The sequence below is a fragment of the Thalassophryne amazonica genome, chromosome 12 (assembly GCF_902500255.1).
Source record: "Thalassophryne amazonica chromosome 12, fThaAma1.1, whole genome shotgun sequence".
Classification (NCBI taxonomy): Eukaryota; Metazoa; Chordata; class Actinopteri; order Batrachoidiformes; family Batrachoididae; genus Thalassophryne; species Thalassophryne amazonica.
In genome coordinates, this window is record NC_047114.1 from 92,434,006 (window position 1) to 92,456,369 (window position 22,364).

The window sequence follows — 22,364 nt, forward strand, 5'->3', positions numbered from 1 at the left end:
TGGAGCTTTTCTGTGCATTTGGCTCCATCTTGTGGTCACATGTGCTTGTGCACTAACTGCTGTCATGGGTATAAAGTAGTATATGACACATGAATTTGGATCGGTTATAATAAATCAGAACCGATTTCCCCATTTTTGGAATCAGAATGCAAACTGGGGCCAAAAATTGACAATGGGAGACCTACTTAAGTCATCTGTTAACATTTAATATTGAGTCCAAACCACATCTACTCCAAAACCACAAATTATAGACCTGGCTGCCCACCAGTCTAAGGGGAACCACAAAGACCAGAAATATTTTTTACGAGTGCCAACAAAAAAATAACATAGATATAATAACAAAAATTAGCACCAAATATTGATTAATCAATCATTATTTCAGTTTATCTTCACCAAAGAATATCTGCAAGAGTGAAGGGGAAAGTTTATAAGACAGCAGTGAGACCAGCTATGTTGTATGGCTTAGAGATGGTGGCATTAACAAAAAGACAGGAGGCAGAGCTGGAGGTGGCAAAGTTGAATCAGAATAGCCTTTATTTGGCAAGTAGAATACAAGGAATTTGACTTTGGCACAGCATGTATAAATATACACTAAACACTGAATAATTCACAGTAAAAATGTTCAAATGTGTGTGTACAAAAGTGTGTAAGTAAAATAAAATTTGCGGTAAGAGAAAAAAGTGTGAAACAGACAAACAGAATGAAGTTGTATGTGAGGTATATGAATTAGTGAGTTTTTTGGCAGGTTGCGATTTATCTTTGGTAGTGATGAGGATAGACAGGATTAGGAATGAACATATCAGTGGGACAGCTCGGGTGGGACAATTTGGAGACAAAGTCAGAGGTGATATTGAGATGGTTTGAACATGTGCAGAGGAGGAACTCGGGATATATAGGGAGAAGGATGCCGAGGATGGCGCCACCAGGCAGGAGGAGAAAAGGGAAGCCAAAGAGGAGGTTTATGGATGTGCTGAGAGAGGACATGCAGGTGGTTTGTGTGATAGAGGAAGATACAGAGGACAGGGTGAGATGGAAATGATTGATCTGCTGTGGCGACTCCTAATGGGAGCAACCGAAAGAAGAAGAAGAAAATCTACAGCACTCTGATCAGTTATTTCTCACTATCTCCTATTATTTTTTCTTATGTCTGTTTGAAATGGAGATAATGCCCAGATGAGGTCTCAGTACACTGTGCTCTCTGCTGAATGAAAGCCGTACTCAGTCAATACTGGGTACCACAGTCTCGTTTGAGGGTGGGCGCTAAAGGGTTAAAATATGACACAATAATCCTTCTTCCGGGGACAGCTCTCGTATGTCCCCAGCAGAAACATGACACTTTCTCTAAGTTTTTGGGCAAATTACACGACAAACAAAGTGAAAATGCAAAGAAAATGTGACAGTGTGGTGGAAAGCGGACATGTGTTGCAGTTTGTTTATGATTTGGAGCTCAAACATGTCGAGGCGGTTGTGCAGTTGAGAGACTGCAGCTGCTCTGGCTAGGTTACCAACATGACTTCTCCCATTTGCCTCATCTTCCCTTCTCCACTGGGAACCGAAAAAACTGTACTTTTTGCGACTGCGTCGGTGATTGCAGCTGAAAACAAAACAGTACACCATCTTTCCGTGTGAAGTGATACTATGTTTGTTATGCACAATGTCATGCTGTCCCCGAAAGTGGACACATCCCACGCCATCACGCAGGGGTTCAAATGAGACTGCACTGCTCCATTGGTGAAATTAATATGTTCATTTTCTGAGCTGCTAAGTGTTGTTTATAAGCAAGAATTTCAGTTTCTTATTACAATTTGAATGAATAAAGTGTGTCCTGCGATGGTCTGGTGTACTGTCCAGGGTCTACCCCACCTCACTACTCCAGGTCCGCCTTGAGACTGGCGGCCTGGCTAGCCTCTCGTCCAGTGACCAGCGGGATAGGCTATAGCCCCCATGACCTTTAATTGGAATGAGGGTATATAGGAAATGAGTAGATCATTATTTTAAAAGGAGTTACTGAAGAACACATGATCACTATTTATTCTTCAAAATGCCGTCCGTCCATTGGCATTCATCATTGGCACTTCTTCCCTCTAAAAGGTGAACATTGTCACATTACCTGATGCCTTCAACCACTTCATTAAGTCCTTAGTTGTCATCCTGAGGTTCTTTACAACAAAACCTCATTGATTTTTTGGTACTGATTTGAGCATCCTTCCTCAACAATGGAAAGTATTTGTGGTCCCAAGCTTCTTATGTTTTTGAACTGAAACTGCTCTGGAAGAATTTACTTTTTTTTTTTTTGCTTTTTCTGTCTGCTGTTAAAACAGCAAAGCACCCTTAAATTCCTTTCCCGTCTACAATGACAAGAAAGACTTCTATTCTAAACACAGGAAGGCACTGGTTCTTCTTTTAAGCTCTTAAATACAGTAATTCTGGAAATAATGTAGATGTTTTAGCTGACTTAAGGCAGTTATTGTTTGGAAAATTGAAATATGTGTAGCAAGGGAAAGTTGAGTTTGAAGGTTTTTAGCCATTTTATGCCGCCACTGTTATGTCTGCTTCCAAAATCTTGTAGTAAAACAGTCCACCATCTTTATGTGGGTTGATTACAGCATCTGTTAACATTTTATTTTAAGACAACCCAAAGTTCCACACAGTTTCATTTCATAGATTAATTCCTTTAATTGAACCACATCTGTACTTAGCAGATGTTCTTTTTGTTTTATCAGTGAGCATAATCCTCACATATTTCTTTGAACAACTCTTGTATAATCTGGTGGAGCTGCCACAGAACATTATTGGTTGATTGGTTGACTATGACAGTCCCAGGTGAATTTTGCCCTCATTTGCACAACAAAGTAAAAAATTCTTTCCCCTTTTTTATTGTATTTCACTCACTTCCAATAAAAAATGAATGTGGGCAAGTGTATTGAATGTGATTTGGCTTTTCACTAAAAGATCCATAAATGTCCTCGTAAATGTAAAAATATTTGAAGTGTCACAAAAATTTATGACCTTATTTTTAGCTTTGACAAGAGTCCAGATTTTCACTTTAAGTTATCTGATGTACAGGTTCTGACCTTTACTTTTGTCTTGATTCTCTGCACTTGTTTCCATGGTTATCTACAGTATGTGTAAAGGCCATAGGAGATGTAACGCCTGCTGTGCTGCTTACTACTTCAGACACTCAGTCAGGAATCACCACATTCAATGCCCACCATATCACCATGGTTACTGTGGGACAGAAACCACGACAAAAACTTCTCTTTCACCAGGAAAGTGTCTGTGCACACATGAGGGCAAAGACAGATGCAAAGAAACCAGCAGCTCTGCATGTCTCCTTCCACAAACAGTAACCCAGACTAATCCTGACTGTAAATAAAGCCTGTGTGGAAACACAAGCTTTTATTTTGCTTTATGGCCCCAGGCTATGACTGATTAAAATCATGCTTGAGGATAATACTGTCAGTGGGCTTTTAATTTTTAATTTCTTGCTCCACTTCAGTCTGGTTTATACACTCAGTGGGTTGTAGAAGGGGTAGTTAATGATCTCCCCTCCCCCCAATTGGTGGCATTTTTTGAACCAGAAGACTATTTTAATTTAATTTCCTTGATTACTGCTTACTGAAAACAGTCTTTTGAGAATAGATAGATAGACAGACAGTGTTTTATATTCAGATTATAAGATGAGACCCCCCATTGTCATCTTCTAATGCTAAACTCACACACTGTATTTCTTGGCTGCCTTAGAGTTGTTTGATGGTTCTATTGCATTTATCACCATAAGTTTAAAGTTTGCTGCATAGCTTCCCCTCAGTGGCTGGGTAACTGGCCTCACTTTTGAGGCACTCTTCTTTCAAGATGATCAGTTTATGCAGCACTGTAAACTACAAGGTTGGGTCACTTCATTTCACAGCTATATTGCGCCACTGACTGTTGCAAGTGTATATGGCATGTCAAAGTTGAAACATTGAATATAAGATGACCCCACTGTTGAAATTGTGATTTAAATAAAAGTAAAGAGAAATGGAAAAATAAAAATCTTCACTTTACTGCTTCACCTCAGGTAGCTTTGGTGGCTCCTCTTGCATGTTTTTGATGCTTCTTTGCACACATTCATTTTGACAGAAAATCTTTAATTTGAGTCTGCCATCTAAATAGCAATCTAACAGTTTCAAGCACACAATATGTTCAAATTTCATTTCAAGCTTTGGTTATTTAGTTTTTGAGTAATCCTTCAAATAAACAGATCCGTCCAGTGACCCCATTGGTGCCAAAAGGAAAAAGTGTTAATTTGTTTTGTTTTTGTTTTTATCACACAGATCCGCGCGCTTACTCTGAGGCGATCGGTCATGTTGGACTACCACTTGACACTTTGCCTGAGTCCTCTGTCAACTGCCACAGGACACTAAGTGTGTCACACTCTGCCTCCATTAGTGGGATGCTTCAGCGGACCGATGGGTAGAAATTTGTCCTACTGGAAAAACAGTTGTATCATTTATTCATTATTTATGATTTGTAACCTTTGCCATATTTTTTGTCACCTGAAGCACATTGGTGAACCAGTCCTGGCCAGAGCATGCAGTCCTGAGCCGTCACTCCTCTCTAAGCAGCTATCCTTCTCACAGACAACCACCACAACACTCAATGTCAGTTGACTATGGCCACCATTCTCCTCCCATGCACCACACCCACATCCACCCTGCTCCCAATGCCCACAGCTCTCCTCGAACCAGCCAACGAAGCTGCGTGGCTCGCTACGCTCTCAACCGCAGTCCTGCTCAAGTCTTTGATGAGCCAGATGACTCAGGTCTTGGTTACGGCACAGACTGTCCAACCCCTGTGTCTTCTCTCCTGGGGAATGGAGGCATGGACGGGGATCTTCTGACCATTATAGATGCACAGAATCAGTCACCACAAATTCAGCCCCCAGTCCTTCCTGAGAAGAAGAGGACATCAGATGGAGAGCATTCACTGGGGACGGCGTCTCCAGCCCTCAGTGGATTTTCAAGTCCACACAGTGGAAGCTCGCTGAGTATTCCCTTCCCCAACATCTTGCCTGACCTCTCAGCCCAGATGCCTGGTACAGCCTCACTTCTGCCAGGTGAGGTTGTTGTCCAGTGTCTGTGATCAGTCCATCCTAAATGCTTTTACAGATAGCGGCCTGGTGTAAGGTTGACAGAAATGGGCTTGTTAGAAAAAAATACATCTACCCCACTAATGTACTGACACAGTAGGTTCACTGGCATTATCTTGTTGCTGTTTTGAATGGACAGTGGATTTATAGGTTGGTCCATTGGGTTTCATGAATTGACATTTTAAACTGATTTATTTTTTGTAAGTATTCCTCATAAATTAAGCAGTTGTCAGCAGTGAGTATAGCACTCAGAGGCTTGAGCTTGTCCTTTGCCATCTATTTTGCTATTGGGGTGTATGGGTCATTCATGTCTTCGATGTCTGTGGGTGTCTCACAGCTCAAGATACAAATAAATGTATGTATATGTATGTATTTGTCCTGGTGTTTGACATATTGCGTAATTATTGTATGCTTTCCAGATGTGCTGGCCAGCAAACAGGTGACTGTGAAATTTGTCCAAGACACATCAAAATTCTGGTACAAGCCAGATATCTCAAGAGATCAAGGTTGGTTTCTACTTTCTGTCTTTTTTATTGTAGGACCGCAAAACAAAAGAGAAATTTTTCTGCAAAACTTTATAAGATTTTGACATCTTGTTTTTTCCTCTGTCAGCTATCTCAGTCCTGAAGGACAAGGAACCTGGCTGTTTCATTGTGCGGGACAGCCACTCCTTCAGAGGGGCCTATGGACTCGCAATGAAGGTGGCCACGCCCCCACCCTCGGTTCTCCAACAGACCAAGAAAGGTACATTGCATCAGCAACAATAACAAACACCTAACTAGCGCTATGAATAATTTTTCTGCCAATAGATGATGTAGTCGCTCCAGATTTCACATTATAAACAAAGCTTCCCTGTGCCTCAACCTACACGTGCATGCACATACATCTGTGTGGGGCCAAGCCAAGAATGTAAATTTAGTGCAGAAAAGCTCAGAGCACAGAGGGAGTTCTGCTGCATTCTCTGCATTTGACACCACGGAGCCACAGAGACTTTACATAGAAACTAGTTGCTGGCTGCTATTAATGTTTAAAATGCTGTTCATAGCACCTTGAATATGTTTTTCTTAAAGCATCATTATTTAGCTTCACCACCTCCTGCATAATGTATCTAGGAGCTCAAATCGGATGTATTTTCTGTTTTTGAATTGCCAGTAGTTATAATGAGACTATCAGGGATTTGATTGACTTTAGGGATATCCTAAGACTAATACATCACACAGTCCCACACAAAGCTGTCTATAGTTACAGTCCACTGTACTCACATTTGGGGTGGAACCTGAGAGACCTTCCCTGTGTTTATGTGTGAGAGCGCCCTGCTCAGGCTTTCTCTCCTGTGCACCGTCATGATGGCGTCAAACACACCTCTGTTGCCTTCTAGTTGTAGATGCACATCTAATGTTTCACCTCTAACAAAAGATGTGCTGGCTCCATAAGCCTGCTCTAATCAAAGGGTCTTCTCTCAGGTAACTTTGCCCCATTTAATATTTAGCTGATATTGACTGTGTATTCAATGGAGTGGGGTCAAGTTTTTTTTCCCCCGTGCATGTGTGTGTTTGTCATATTCTTGAACGGGGAGGGATTTCTTGGAAAGAAACGTGTTTGTGACAGATGTTTCTTTCCAAGCAATGTGCATTTGTCCACTTCATAAACCTCAAATATGCAATTGACCTTGGCTTCAGAGACCATAGGTCACTTTAAACATGATTTTGCTTTCTTTTAGTGCACTAGTCGACTTATGGTAAATGGTAAATAGACTGCATTTATATAGCGCTTTTCCATCTGCATCAGACGCTCAAAGCGCTTTACAATTCTGCCTCACATTCACCCCAATGTCAGGGTGCTGCCATACAAGGTGCTCACTACACACCGGGAGCAATAGGGGATTAAAGGCCTTGCCCAAGGGCCCTTAGTGATTTTCCAATCAGGCGGGGATTTGAACCCATGATCTTCTGGACTCAAGCCCAACACCTTAACCACTAGACCATCACCTCCCCTATGACCTGACTTATGACCTACATCAGACGTGTACTTATTTCAAGTGACCAGTGCCTTTGGATTCTTGACATTCCATCTTGATATACCTTGGCAATTTTAACATACAGCATGTTGGACAGAAAGAAAAAAGATGTCCATTTGATGAACCTGCCCTTCTCTTGACCCCTCCTGTCCCCTCAGACATTCCTCTGGCAAATTAGAATCTCGTTAATCTCTTTGGTGATTGATTTAATATTCTTTATGTCACTCTTCAAGGCAGAGAATGTACTTTTTGTTTTGAGTGCAGACCCTAAGTCGGTGTCAAATAAGGGGCTGTTTTGCTCCAACAGACTGGTGAGGGTTTAACACTCGCTGTTTTTCAGGAGGAGATCTGTCCAGTGAATTAGTTCGCCACTTCTTGATCGAGTGCACATCAAAAGGAGTTCGGTTGAAGGGTTGTCCCAACGAGCCTTATTTTGGTAAGCGTCTCTCTATGAATATTTGAAGCACAACAGTGACACCCTCTGGTTCATAGGCTACTTTGCAGTAAAGGTCAACAGATTTGTAACACTGCCCTCTGTTGGTGGGTGCTGCCTTTTCTGAGTGGATGATGCTGAATAATCTTCAGCCTGCCTCTTTTACTGCCACCCTAACAGATGTTTGGCAGTAACTTTGGAGTTTCTGTTAGCCAGTGGACCTGATTCAGGTACAGATTCAATATATGAGTCTCACAGGAAAACATAAAAGCCACGGGGCAGGATGAGTGCGCTGTGTAACAGCACTGTTTCCGTCATTAAAACCAGCACCGTTTCCCAGACTGAAACACAAACAGTAACTGTAATTGGATCTTTTACTACTCTATCTTTCCTCTTTCCTTCTTTATAGTCTAGTTCTTGGTGTAATTGTTCCTGGTTCAGTAGAAAGTGTTTTTTTTACTTGTTATTATCCACTGCTGCATGTCTTGAATTTTTGACATACTGCCGTGCACTCCTATGAACCGTCTTTGGGCACAATGGGTTTGAACCTTGACAAAATAATGTGGAAAACACGCAGATGAATTTAACCACAAAGAAATCACAGGTAATAGCATTACTTTAAGGTATGTTATATAACGGCTGAGTGGATCCTTGTCATTTGATTGGTGCTTTGTACATCATGTGACATGGATTATTCATCCCATTGTTGCATTTTGAGTGCAGTTTGGTTCCATATGTTTGGTACCGTTGCACGCTGCGAACTCCGAACACTAGTGGGGGCGGTGTTTAGTTAAACATGGAGTTTGTTTTGCTGACAGACGGCGATTTGAAGGAGCTAATTGATGGTGATAATTCTTCAAACACACACACACAAAAACAAATCCACTGCACTGTAAGCCATCTGGAGGCATGAAGAGCTGTTAGGAGGAAGTTAGAATGAAAAGTTGGACTAATTTCTGACATTTTTTTTTTTCGCTGCACTGAAGATGGTACAGTTTTTTGTTTTTTTATTTTTAAGTACACAAAGTCGGTGCACAGTATCACGGACTTCATCGTCAGAATTATTTTTGGACTCCTATTTAAAGTTCGTGTCAGCAGCAGTGATGCACAAAAGCTGGACAAATTTCTGGAACAAACCATTCAAGTATGTTCCAGCTTTCACCAAATTAAATATTTGTTCCACTGAACTCATAAACATTCATTATTTGTATATTATCCCACGAGGAAAGCATAGAAACTCCTGGAATCTTCTACACAGCACTGCCCCCAGGTGGTAAATAATAAAATGTGATCAGATGCACAAATGACAATGCATTTTTGCCAAAACAGTGCTGACAAGGAGCAGCACAGGCTTAATGTGAACTGTAATTTATTTAAATTTAGTTTTTGTTTTGTTTTACAGGAAGCTTGACTGCGTTGGTCTGCCAACATTCAATCACGCCATTGGCGCTGCCCTGCAAACTTATTATCCCTGACAAAGGTATACATTCCTTATGTATTGTTTGAAAGAAATTTTAAATATTGTTTTTCATAATGTTCTCTTTGTTTAATCCCTGAACATTGTGATCCAAGTAGAAATTTAACCCTCTGAGGACCAGAAACATAAAAAGAAACCTATTGATTTGGACTCCATAGACCACTGAGGGTTAACATTAAATATTTGGTGACTAATTTGTTGATTCAATTGTATGGCAGCTACACATTTTCCGTGTTGTTGTTGAAAGGTTTTCCGGTAAGAATCTTAAAAGATTTATTTTGTTCTTTCTTTGTTTTCAGACCCTCTTGAGGATGTTGTGGAGAATAATACCTCACAGTCAGTCACCAACTCTGCTGCAGAGCTGCTCAAACAGGGGGCAGGTAGACACACATTTTACATCAATTTCTTATTGTGGCATTTATGTTTTTCCACAGGGTGCGCATGCAAACTCCACACAGAAAGCCCCCAGGTGGGAACCGATCCCATGACCTTCTTGCTGTGAGGCAGCAGTGCGAACCACTGGGCCACTGTGTTGCCTAAACTGGAACTCAAAGTGTTCAAATACAGGTTCTCCTCACAACAAACTTTTGGTTCAGTTCAAATAAATTTTGTTTTAACTGATTTAGTCAGGTTTGTTAAAGAGGGAACCCAGATTTAAAGTGTGTTTCAACCACTTTAAACCTGTTTTGTAATGATTTCTGTGTAGGCTCTCAGTTGTCCAGGTGGTTTCCATAGTAGAGAAGCTTGAATCTTCGACTGGACTGGGTTGCTTGACGTAAGGACGTTTCGCTTCAAATCACAGAAGCTTCCTCAGCTAAAATTCTTGCTCTGGTAGTCTGACTTCTGTCTTGACTCTTGTAGAGAAGAATAAACTAAAATTAACTAGAGCACAGTAGGTGCTAATTAGAGCTATTGTTTAGTCACTAGCCTATAGCAGTCAGCCTCTCGGTAGGTGGGGTCTGGTTAGGATAAAAAAACTCCAGCTTTTGTTGGCTTCTGGTTTATTCTTCTCTACAAGAGTCAAGACAGAAGTCAGACTACCAGAGCAAGAATTTTAGCTGAGGAAGCTTCTGTGATTTGAAGCGAAACGTCCTCACATCAAGCAACCCAGTCCAGTCGAAGATTCAAGCTTCTGTACTACTGTTTTGTAATGAGTAAAACCAAATGACCTTTTTTTAAAAAAACAAAACAAATTGGTATAAATTCAATTTAAGATGGATACTGAATTTTCTGGAGTATATCTCACACCAGCATATTAGTCGGAGTTTTCAAAATATACATCATGAAGAGGTTAAAAAGAATATATATATATATATACACACACACACGATGCTACTACTGCGTCATTCAACAACAGAGTCCACCAGCAAAATCATTTATATTCATATTGTCAATTACCTGCGCATGGATACATAACTGCACCTTTGATAAAGGAGTATTCTGCCTAATTACAACATAGGTTCTATTTTTAGATGATTTTTCCTGGGGGGGTGGGGGGGGAGGGTGTCATCTTTTCACGTACATTATTTATTTAAAATGCAAACACTGCATTAACAAGCAGAAGCTAATGGGCCTAATATATGTTATAGTTCAAGACAAGATGAACGCAGAATAAACTACGTGTTATTGCCACTGAATAGACAAAAACGTCATTAGAAGTACCCGCATGCATTAATTGCTTCAGCGTGGAACTAAATGTGCACATTTACCTCACTAAATATACTTTTTAAAGCTACTATTATACAGTTAGCCTTACCTTAGCCTAGCTTTCCTCCTCTTTTGTGTCTGCAAACAAGTCAACTGCTAAGTTGGGTCTCTTCTCTAAGACCTAGCCCATCCTCCTCTTTCACGTCAGTGTTTTGGACCAGACTTCTGTTGTCACACGTATAGACAATGCCATCTTGTGGTCATAGACAGTAATGCAGTATATTTTTAACATATGTTCACTTCAAAATATAAGTTGCAGGATCGGCCAAACCAGTTGTTTTTTTAAAGCACTACTTATTGTCCGGAAATATTTTGCTTTATTCATGGTTTGTGTACATGACAGTGAGTGACCACCTGCATAACCTGTAGCTAAAACAATTTTTCCATCAATGTTAATGATCAGGATCTACCTAAAAATCCACTGGAAATGGACATGTGTACAGATAACCATATTTCCACGCTAACTGAATGTTATGTTGTGTAAAGTGTTCTCTTGTGTTTGTGCCTACAGCCTGTAATGTGTGGTACCTGGGCTCAGTGGACATGGAGTCTCTGACAGGCTACCAAGCGGTGCAAAAAGCCACCACTATGATTCTCAGTTCCAATCCTCCACCAACCTCCACTGTGGTCCACTTCAAGGTCTCCTCCCAGGGAATCACGCTCACCGATAACCAGCGGAAGTGGGTGCACATACAACATCACATAAACACAAATGAGCAGCCCTGCTTCTTCTCACAGTAACCATGTTTCCCATCCGTGTATAGGCTCTTCTTTAGGAGGCATTACACTGTCAACACGGTCATATTCTGTGCACTGGACCCTCAAGACAGAAAGTGAGTATTAATCCATCCATCCATTTTCTATACCCACGTACTCCAATTAAGTGTCACAGGTGGGGTTGGAGTCTGTCCTAGCAATTAGTGAGTATTAATGATTATTATTTGTAAACAGGGTCATTTAGGGTTGTATCCCATCCTGACTGGAAAATCACTAAGGGCCCTTGGACAAGGTCCTTAATCCCCTAGTTGCTCCCGGTGTGCAGTGAGCGCCTTGCATGGCAGCACCCTGACATCGGTGTGAATGTGAGGCATGATTGTACAGCGCTTTGAGCGTCTGATGCAGATGGAAAAGCGCAATATAAATGCAGTCCATTTACCATTTCTAGTTATGACACTCATTTCGTTCTCAAAGGACGTCAGGTCAGTTTTGGGAACAGGTGCTGGTGCTACACAGAGCCGCTACTATCAGCTCCAAGAACTGTCAGGAATCCTGACTAATGGTTTCCCAAATAGAACAGCAGTCCACACTGAAAAAAGTGAAACACAGTGCACTTCATTCAAAGTACTTATTTACATTGGTCTAATGGAAAATTGTGGTTTCCAGTTTAAATCTGCTGGAATCACTTTAAAAAATCATAAATATACATTGTGAGAAACTAAAAAAATTAGCTGTAACAAATTACATCAATTTTTTTAAGTTGATCCAAAGTAGCATTTTTTTCAGTGCATCTCCTAAATGTAACCAGTGGTGTTGTCCTTTCACTGAGTTCCTCAGCAATGAAGAACTGAGGAATCTATATGGAAAACCTGGCACATGGCCATTGTGTTGCTCATAACACAAGTAAGATGTCTCATCTAGGTCTCCATGAATCATTAATTTCCTTCCAGCTAGACTGAACAAGTTTCCAAAGACATCCAGTCATCATCTTGGGTAGCTAGTTAATGTCCAGGTCAGGAAGTACTAGGACTCTGAAGATCTGGACCTTGTTCAGCAACTTCATAATGCCATAATCACCACCTCTACTGGTGGTTGGCTTTCACTGCGGTATTGTATCACTTCCTGTTCCGGAGCACAGCAGTGTTTTGCTGTGTCTGTTAGCTGTTTAATCTGCGCAGTTAGATTGATCTAGTTAACTAGATAACGATTTGTTTCACAGTATAATCTTCACGTGCCTTAACTAAAGCACTCCCTCTGCTGAATCACCTCTAAATTATTTACACATTATTCACTTGTGTGTTTTTAGGAATCCGCTAGCTTAGCGCAGCTACTAGCTCTTAGCTGGTTTAGCATGGCGGCTTCTCCTGTCTCTCCCGCACTTTTGTGCTCTGGGTGTGAAATGTTTAGTTATTCCTCGGCCTCCTTTAGCAGTAATGGTACTTGTAATAAGTGTAGCTTATTCGTAGCTTTGGAGGCCAGGCTGGGCGAATTGGAGACTCGGCTCCGCACCTTGGAAAATCCTACAGCTAGCCAGGCTCCTGTAGTCGGTGCGGACCAAGGTAGCTTAGCCGCCGTTAGTTCCCCTCCGGCAGATCCCGAGCAGCTGGGAAAGCAGGCCGACTGGGTGACTGTGAGGAGGAAGTGTAGTCCTAAACAGAAGCCCCGTGTACACCGCCAACCCGTTCACATTTCTAACCGTTTTTCCCCACTCGGCAACACACCCGCCGAGGATCAAACTCTGGTTATTGGCGACTCTGTTTTGAGAAATGTGAAGTTAGAGACACCAGCAACCATAGTCAGTTGTCTTCCGGGGACCAGAGCAGGCGACATTGAAGGAAATTTGAAACTGCTGGCTAAAGCTAAGCGTAAATTTGGTAAGATTGTAATTCACGTCGGCAGTAATGACACCCGGTTACGCCAATTGGAGGTCACTAAAATTAACATTGAATCGGTGTGTAACTTTGCAAAAACAATGTCGGACTCTGTAGTTTTCTCTGGGCCCCTCCCCAATCGGACCGGGAGTGACATGTTTAGCCGCATGTTCTCCCTGAATTGCTGTCTGTCTGAGTGGTGTCCAGAAAATGAGGTGGGCATCATAGATAATTGGCAAAGCTTCTGGGGAAAACCTGGTCTTGTTAGGAGAGACGGCATCCATCCCACTTTGGATGGAGCAGCTCTCATTTCTAGAAATCTGGCCAATTTTCTTAAATCCTCCAAACCGTGACTATCCAGGGTTGGGACCAGGAAGCAGAGTTGTAGTCTTACACACCTCTCTGCAGCTTCTCTCCCCCTGCCATCCCCTCATTACCCCATCCCCGTAGAGACGGTGCCTGCTCCCAGACCACCAATAACCAGCAAAAATCTATTTAAGCATAAAAATTCAAAAAGAAAAAATAATATAGCACCTTCAACTGCACCACAGACTAAAACAGTTAAATGTGGTCTAGTAAACATTAGATCTCTCTCTTCTAAGTCCCTGTTAGTAAATGATATAATAATTGATCAACATATTGATTTATTCTGCCTTACAGAAACCTGGTTACAGCAGGATGAATATGTTAGTTTAAATGAGTCAACACCCCCGAGTCACACTAACTGCCAGAACGCTCGTAGCGCGGGCGGAGGTGGAGGATTAGCAGCAATCTTCCACTCCAGCTTATTAATTAATCAAAAACCCAGACAGAGCTTTAATTCATTTGAAAGCTTGACTGTTAGTCTTGTCCATCCAAATTGGAAGTCCCAAAAACCAGTTTTATTTGTTGTTATCTATCGTCCACCTGGTCATTACTGTGAGTTTCTCTGTGAATTTTCAGACCTTTTGTCTGACTTAGTGCTTAGCTCAGATAAGATAATTATAGTGGGCGATTTTAACATCCACACAGATGCTGAGAATGACAGCCTCAACACTGCATTTAATCTATTGTTAGACTCAATTGGCTTTGCTCAAAATGTAAATGAGTCCACCCACCACTTTAATCATACCTTAGATCTTGTTCTGACTTATGGTATGGAAATTGAAGACTTAACAGTATTCCCTGAAAACCCCCTTCTGTCTGATCATTTCTTAATAACATTTACATTTACTCTGATGGACTACCCAGCAGTGGGGAATAAGTTTCATTACAGTAGAAGTCTTTCAGAAAGCGCTGTAACTAGGTTTAAGGATATGATTCCTTCTTTATGTTCTCCAATGCCATATACCAACACAGGGCAGAGTAGCTACCTAAACTCTGTGAGTGAGATAGATTATCTCGTCAATAGTTTTATATCCTCATTGAGGACAACTTTGGATGTTGTAGCTTCTCTGAAAAAGAGAGCCTTAAATCAGAAGTGCCTGACTCCGTGGTATAACTCACAAACTCGCAGCTTAAAGCAGATAACCCGTACGTTGGAGAGGAAATGGCGTCTCACTAATTTAGAAGATCTTCACTTAGCCTGGAAAAAGAGTCTGTTGCTCTATAAAAAAGCCCTCTGTAAAGCTAGGACATCTTACCCATCACTAATTGAAGAAAATAAGAACAACCCCAGGTTTCTTTTCAGCACTGTAGCCAGGCTGACAAAGAGTCAGAGCTCTATTGAGCCGAGTATTCCTTTAACTTTAACTAGTAATGACTTCATGACTTTCTTTGCTAATAAAATTTTAACTATTAGAGAAAAAATTACTCATAACCATCCCAAAGACATATCTTTCTCTTTGGCTGCTTTCAGTGATGCCGGTATTTGGTTAGACTCTTTCTCTCCGATTGTTCTGAGTTATTTTCATTAGTTACTTCCTCCAAACCATCAACATGTCTATTAGACCCCATTCCTACCAGGCTGCTCAAGGAAGCCCTACCATTAATTAATGCTTCGATCTTAAATATGATCAATCTGTCTTTATTAGTTGGCTATGTACCACAGGCTTTTAAGGTGACAGTAATTAAACCATTGCTTAAAAAGCCATCACTTGACCCAGCTATCTTAGCTAATTATAGGCCAATCTCCAACCTTCCTTTTCTCTCAAAAAATCTTGAAAGGGTAGTTGTAAAACAGCTAACTGATCATCTGCAGAGGAATGGTCTATTTGAAGAGTTTCAGTCAGGTTTTAGAATTCATCATAGTACAGAAACAGCATTAGTGAAGGTTACAAATGGTCTTCTTATGGCCTCAGACAGTGGACTCATCTCTGTGCTTGTTCTGTTAGACCTCAGTGCTGCTTTTGATATTGTTGACCATAAAATTTTATTACAGAGATTAGAGCATGCCATAGGTATTAAAGGCACTGCGCTGCTGTGGTTTGAATCATATTTATCTAATAGATTACAATTTGTTCATGTAAATGGGGAATCTTCTTCACACACTAAGGTTAATTATGGAGTTCCACAAGGTTCTGTGCTAGGACCAATTTTATTCACTTTATACATGCTTCCCTTAGGCAGTATTATTAGTCAGCATTGCTTAAATTTTCATTGTTACGCAGATGATACTCAGCTTTATCTATCCATGAAGCCAGAGGACACACACCAATTAGCTAAACTGCAGGATTGTCTTACAGACATAAAGACATGGATGACCTCTAATTTCCTGCTTTTAAACTCAGATAAAACTGAAGTTATTGTACTTGGCCCCACAAATCTTAGAAACATGGTGTCTAACCAGATCCTTACTCTGGATGGCATTACCCTGACCTCTAGTAATACTGTGAGAAATCTTGGAGTCATTTTTGATCAGGATATGTCATTCAATGCGTATATTAAACAAATATGTAGGACTGCTTTTTTGTATTTGCGCAATATCTCTAAAATTAGAAAGGTCTTGTCTCAGAGTGATGCTGAAAAACTAATTCATGCATTTATTTCCTCTAGGTTGGACTATTGTAATTCATTATTATCAGGTTGTCCTAAAAGTTCCCTGAAAAGCCTTCAGTTAATTCAAAATGCTGCAGCTAGAGTACTGACAGGGACTAGAAGGAGAGAGCATATCTCACCCATATTGGCCTCTCTTCATTGGCTTCCTGTTAATTCTAGAATAGAATTTAAAATTCTTCTTCTTACTTATAAGGTTTTGAATAATCAGGTCCCATCTTATCTTAGGGACCTCATAGTACCATATCACCCCAATAGAGCGCTTCACTCTCAGACTGCAGGCTTACTTGTAGTTCCTAGGGTTTGTAAGAGTAGAATGGGAGACAGAGCCTTCAGCTTTCAGGCTGTGGAACCAGCTCCCAATTCAGATCAGGGAGACAGACACCCTCTCTACTTTTAAGATTAGGCTTAAAACTTTCCTTTTTGCTAAAGCTTATAGTTAGGGCTGGATCAGGTGACCCTGAACCATCCCTTAGTTATGCTGCTATAGACTTAGACTGCTGGGGGGTTCCCATGATGCACTGAGTGTTTCTTTCTCTTTTTGCTCTGTATGCACCACTCTGCATTTAATCATTAGTGATTGATCTCTGCTCCCCTCCACAGCATGTCTTTTTCCTGGTTCTTTCCCTCAGCCCCAACCAGTCCCAGCAGAAGACTGCCCCTCCTGTTTCTTCCTGTTAAAAGGGAGTTTTTCCTTCCCACTGTCACCAAGTGCTTGCTCACAGGGGGTCATTTTGACAGTTGGGGTTTTTCCGTAATTATTGTATGGCCTTGCCTTACAATATAAAGCGCCTTGGGGCAACTGTTTGTTGTGATTTGGCGCTATATAAATGAAATTGATTTGATTTGATTTGATAAATCCTTCCCAAGACCACTTTCGACTTCATAATCTGAGTGGCATTAATGTCACTGCCAAAATGAGTACATCTTGGAAACAGGTTCAGCATTTTCCCCACAAAAAAAAACAAAAAACTTCACTGCTGGCTGAGTCAAGACATCATTGAATGGTTGAGTCTTGGTCTTGGCTCAAGACGTTCACAAGCCTACACATTCCAACTCCTCACTCTACTCATCAAGAGATCCAACCAAGATGTCCCATAATTGTGTAAGATCATGAGATCATTGGTGACATTGATGATGGTGAATATTTTCTCAAAGGTAAACCTATTCAAGTTGCTGGACTCTATGACATGAAGTTATAGTCTGTCCAAGCGGGCATTAAGTAGAGTAGGAGCCACAACACATCCCAAACAAACTGCAGAATTCACTGGGAAGTCGTCTGGATCTCTGGACAGCATTCACAGGTTCATTCACACACAAATTCTCAGGTTGTCCTAAAATGCAGCCCAATCAACCAAACCAAGGCTGCAAAGCAGCTCTGTAGATTTTTATGCTTGTGTTGAAGGAGTACCTGAAGAGTGAAGCTGCCGTTGATGGTTCACCTTTTGGCTGTGGAGCCAGATTACAGTTGATGGTGAGCAGTAAGCAGCTGGCACTGGATCCTGTTGAGATTGACTCATGCATATTCTTTACCCTGCACAGAGAACAGTGTTACAGCAAGCTAGGCAGCAGCTCCAGTGGCTGGTGGCTATATTGATGTCATGCATACAGCAGGAGTGTTGGATGACACAAAAGTAATATCACTGAATTTGCAGTTTAATTTCTTAGTACTGCCGGCACATATTACAGTGGAATGCTTTTGTCAAGGTCCAATAAACCCACAACACCATTATTCTCTATTTCTCTGGCATAGGTGGAAAAAAGATGGCTGTCCTGCAGCAAAGTAAGTAATGTGTCTCATGGCTACAACAGAACATTAGCCTGTTGGTAAAAAGTTAAAACGTTTTGTCTTGGTTGTGCGAGCTGATGTTGAGCACTTTTATCTACTATTTCAGGATTTTCGGCTTTGTGGCGAGAAAAACGGGCACTTCCATGGACAATGTGTGTCACCTGTTTGCAGAGCATGACCCCGAGCAGCCTGCCAGTGCCATTGTCAACTTTGTGTCCAAAGTGATGATTGGCTCCCACAAGAGTAAGTAGGCGTGGCTCGGACCAAGCCGCTGAGCCGGGTAGGCCTTTTCAGGAGTCGACACTAACGCTGGACAGAAGACGGTTCTGACTGGACATCAGCTGTGTCCGTTAATATTATTGCAACAAACTGATCAGCACCGGGGCATTCACTGACACCGTTCAGTCAGATCAGATCACCTCTTTGAAAATGTTTTTGTGTGTAAATGAACTGTAGAGTAGCCAAAGTGAGAACAAAATCATGAAAAAAAGTGTAATTCTTTGCTACTGGTTTACAACTGTTGAGATTGTACAGTTTTAATTTTTTAAAATCAGATGAACAAACCCCACTGCTGTTGCATGTAAACTGTGTATTTTATGATATGTATTCAGAATACTTCATTTAAGCTATTAAATGTTTTAAAAGTGGACGATGATGTAGAAGTCTACATCTGTCATCCAGGGATTATTTTCAGGTTGAATTTAAAATACAGGATTATCTACATTTTATCTATGCAATGTAAAAATGTTAGTTTTTTAAACCCATCACACACACACACACACACATATATATATATATATATATATATATACACACACACACAGACATAATTTTTACTGCTAATACAACTATTTTTAAGAGCAACAGAAACTTAAAATATGTGTTGAAATGAGATAAACAAGAACAAATATTTGATGTAAAAACACATTAATACTGTTTGTAGAACAGCTGCCAAAATCGAGTTTGTTTGGTTTTGATTGCCAGTAAAAGCACTACAGTTAGACCATGTTTAAAAAAAAAAAGATAAGAAAGAAATAGACACATTTAGTTGACTTTTAAGACAAACATATATTATATTTAGGCTGCTATTTTGAGAGAACAAATGTTGCTGTAGTATTTCACAAACTCTTGTTGGAATTGCACAGATCAATTTTGTGTTTGACATAGTACCGTGTCCATCGATGAAATGTACGTTGTGTTTTTGTGCATGTGTTGATGACCAACAAGTAATTTTTGGTTTTGTCAGTGTTTTGTGTCCAACAGTTTAACCACCACAAATGTTATATACAGTATATGCTTATATATCATGTACACATTTTATATATTGTCCCCTTTTTTTTGACCTGTTATCTCTATCGTACACTTCCTTAATGCCATACCTCTGTTTATATGTCATATATCAACGGTTTATATGTATATTGTCATTTTTGATGTGTTCTGTAAATAAACCAAAGGGAAAATGTTTTTAAGGTGTTGATCCATACTGTTGAACCAAATGCCATATTTACATCACAGGCTAAAGTGACCAAAATCCAGTGAAGAAGTTAAGAATCCCTGTTTTACTCAGCGCAACTGATTAGCAGAAGAAAACGCAAAATGTCTAACGAACTTGTCAGTCCTGCTGTACCTTTACTCACAGTCTTTGGACTATGATAAACATTTCTATTACATGTTTTGGCTTTAGGGTTGCGACTCACGATTATTTGCATACTCGGTTAATCTTAAATTTTTGCTCGATTAATCCATTAATTGTTCGGTCCATAAAATGCAGAAAAATGTTGATCAGTGTTTCCCAAAGTACAAGATGATGTCCTCCAATGTCTTGTTTTGTCCACAAATATTCAAAATATTTACTTTTAAGAAAATGACATCTGCAGAGCTCCCGAGCAGCCATAGTGGGAATTATATTTTAGAGGTGGGGATTTATTTTTACATCTTATTTTGTGTTCCCTTGTAAATAATTCCATCTCTGGAGATGCCTCCTTTTCCTCAAGGAAGCCTCTCTCTTATCATCTTTCCTGACTCGCAGGCCATGTTCTCTGCATTTGGAATACATCCATACATATATGTGAAGTTGTCCGGAGTGCCGTAACTGACAACAAATAAAGTCAACGGCATCTACTGTAATATTTTCTCTGAGAGATCTGTATTATTTTAAGAAGTCTTTATAGTTTTATCTCACTAATTGCATAGTTGTGGTTTTCAGTCAGTAGTAATAGCATGTCTGCATATTCAGTACCTAGCTCAACATGCAGCGGTAGTATAGATCAGTGGATGATAAGGAGCTGACCTGCCATTATCTACACCTGGGTTCAAATCCCATTCTATCTGTCTGTGTCCTTGGACAAGACATTTAATCTACATTGTCTGAGTCCACCCAGCCAAAAATTGGCACAGTCGTCAGTTAGGAAAGTATTCTGTGTTGGACTGACGTCCCGTCCAGGGGGAGTCATAGACTCTCATCCATTTGATATTACGGAATCCGGAGATAAGCACCAGCACCAATGGGCCTCAGGGCCTACACTGGACTTACTTCTTCAAAATAAAGTTTTATGAGTGCATCCATTCTGTAGTGTTGGGTATTAAGAATAGCTAATTAAGAAGGGATGTAGAAAATATTACGAGGGGACGCAAAACTATTGCAAGGAAAATAATTACCACCATGGCCTTTTTTTTCCTTATTTAAAAATGACTCAATGATTTATTATGAAAATAGTTGCCAAAGGATTTAGTAGGTGATTAATCATTGGCAGCTGTATTTGGCGTGGGACATACCAGAGATTTATAATAAGAAAACCCTGTTGGAAATTCAGTGTGCACTTAAAAAAAAAAAAAGAATGTCAGTGCAGTTTAACTTTGATTTAAGAACTGGATCTTTGGTGTCTAGGATCTGTATCTTGTGAGTCCATCAAGTCTGTCTAAAATTGAATTCATTCAGTTTGAGAGTTTTAGTTGGAATGAAGTCAGACAAAATACTTTTTCCTTGTGGTCACTTTGTTGCCACTTTTGTTTGTGTCACAAAATGGTGTTTTTCATTTGAACCAACAATTAGATATGCAGGTTTAAAATAAGCTTTGTTGTTAGGGATCAATGTAGTCCAAAACATGGAGATATTTGGTGTCAGGAAAGAATTTGAAAGAGCGTGCGTCGTGTGCAAAAGAGTTTGTATCAGTCTCTGTCCATGTGTGCACAGTCTGGAGTTGCCTTGACAACAGCAGGCTGTAGGGGAGAGCAGATAAGAGGGGAGCTGAACGCTTCACCAAGGCCGTTGAAATCCTTCTGGAGGAAATCAAGCAGGTCGTTTTGACCTTCGGTAGCTGATAAGGCTGCCATGTTTAGGGTTAGACAGAGAGACACAGAAATTCCATTTGCAGCTCCTCTGACCGTCAAAATCCAATTTATGAATATTCCCTGCTCTTCAACATCTTCCTTTGCAAGGCAGATATTTGCTCCGAGAGATATTTGTGTTCAAAAGTTAACACACTCTGAGATTGTACCGCATTGCCCACTTCGTTAATCATGACGGATGATATGGGGTTGTGGTTCTGGTAGCAACCGTCTTGCCAATTTTCCGAAAGGTCAGGGCAGCGCATAACCCAATCAGCCCATCCCTCCTACCATAAAAGCAAATAAGAATAAATCTTCAACGTCTTCCACAGAGAGTGGTGCCAAGCACACAATGTGTCATTTCTCCCAGGTGTCGAGAACATAGCCCGCAGGATAGGTTCCATCTGGGCACGCAGGCTCCCCCAGCCCTGATTTCCTTGTTGAAAAAATCGTGTCAATAGCGTTGAGAGACCAGCTGATCAATTCAATGGTTATTCCAAATAAAGCTTGAAGAAATCACAGTCTGGTGAAGTTGTGACTTTTGAAGGTTGGAGAGATAGAAAAACACAGAAGAGAGGAGGAGATGCGACCGCCCTCGCCGACGTCCCAAGGCTTCAAATTTAAGGAGTTCAATTACTTCCTATACTTAGCCATCAGTGGCAGGTCTTTATGTGGCAACAGCATCAAACTTGCTTCCATGGTCTGTCTCTGAGAGCTCTTCCTGTGAAGCTGAGAGTTTTCTGTGAGGAGCTCATGGAGTCGTCATCATCATCGTCATCATCATCATCTGGCGGCCGTGGCCGAGAGACAACACACAACCGAATGCTAGCAATCACACTCACCTATGGCTACTCCTAGATCCTCTATACAGATGCCGGTGTCCCGACTGGCCAGGTCTGGGGATGTCAGTTTCCTGTTCTTT

At 40.7% G+C, this 22,364-nt stretch overlaps 1 protein-coding gene across 2 annotated transcripts in view; it reads left to right on the forward strand.

The window, feature by feature from the left end:
* The window catches only part of LOC117521909 (tensin-3-like), a 101,747-nt gene extending 82,547 nt beyond the window's left edge, over positions 1-19,200 (forward strand). For both annotated transcript variants that reach the window (XM_034183274.1, XM_034183275.1), the window contains 11 exons: positions 4,317-4,455; positions 4,545-5,098; positions 5,551-5,637; positions 5,744-5,875; positions 7,489-7,584; positions 8,984-9,061; positions 9,358-9,438; positions 11,277-11,445; positions 11,530-11,598; positions 18,080-18,109; positions 18,222-19,200. In XM_034183274.1, the coding sequence (XP_034039165.1) occupies positions 4,317-4,455; positions 4,545-5,098; positions 5,551-5,637; positions 5,744-5,875; positions 7,489-7,584; positions 8,984-9,061; positions 9,358-9,438; positions 11,277-11,445; positions 11,530-11,598; positions 18,080-18,109; positions 18,222-18,366 (1,580 nt within the window). In that variant the 3' untranslated portion in view covers positions 18,367-19,200. The remainder of the gene's footprint in view (positions 1-4,316; positions 4,456-4,544; positions 5,099-5,550; positions 5,638-5,743; positions 5,876-7,488; positions 7,585-8,983; positions 9,062-9,357; positions 9,439-11,276; positions 11,446-11,529; positions 11,599-18,079; positions 18,110-18,221) is intronic.
* Positions 19,201-22,364: the final 3,164 nt, after the last annotated feature.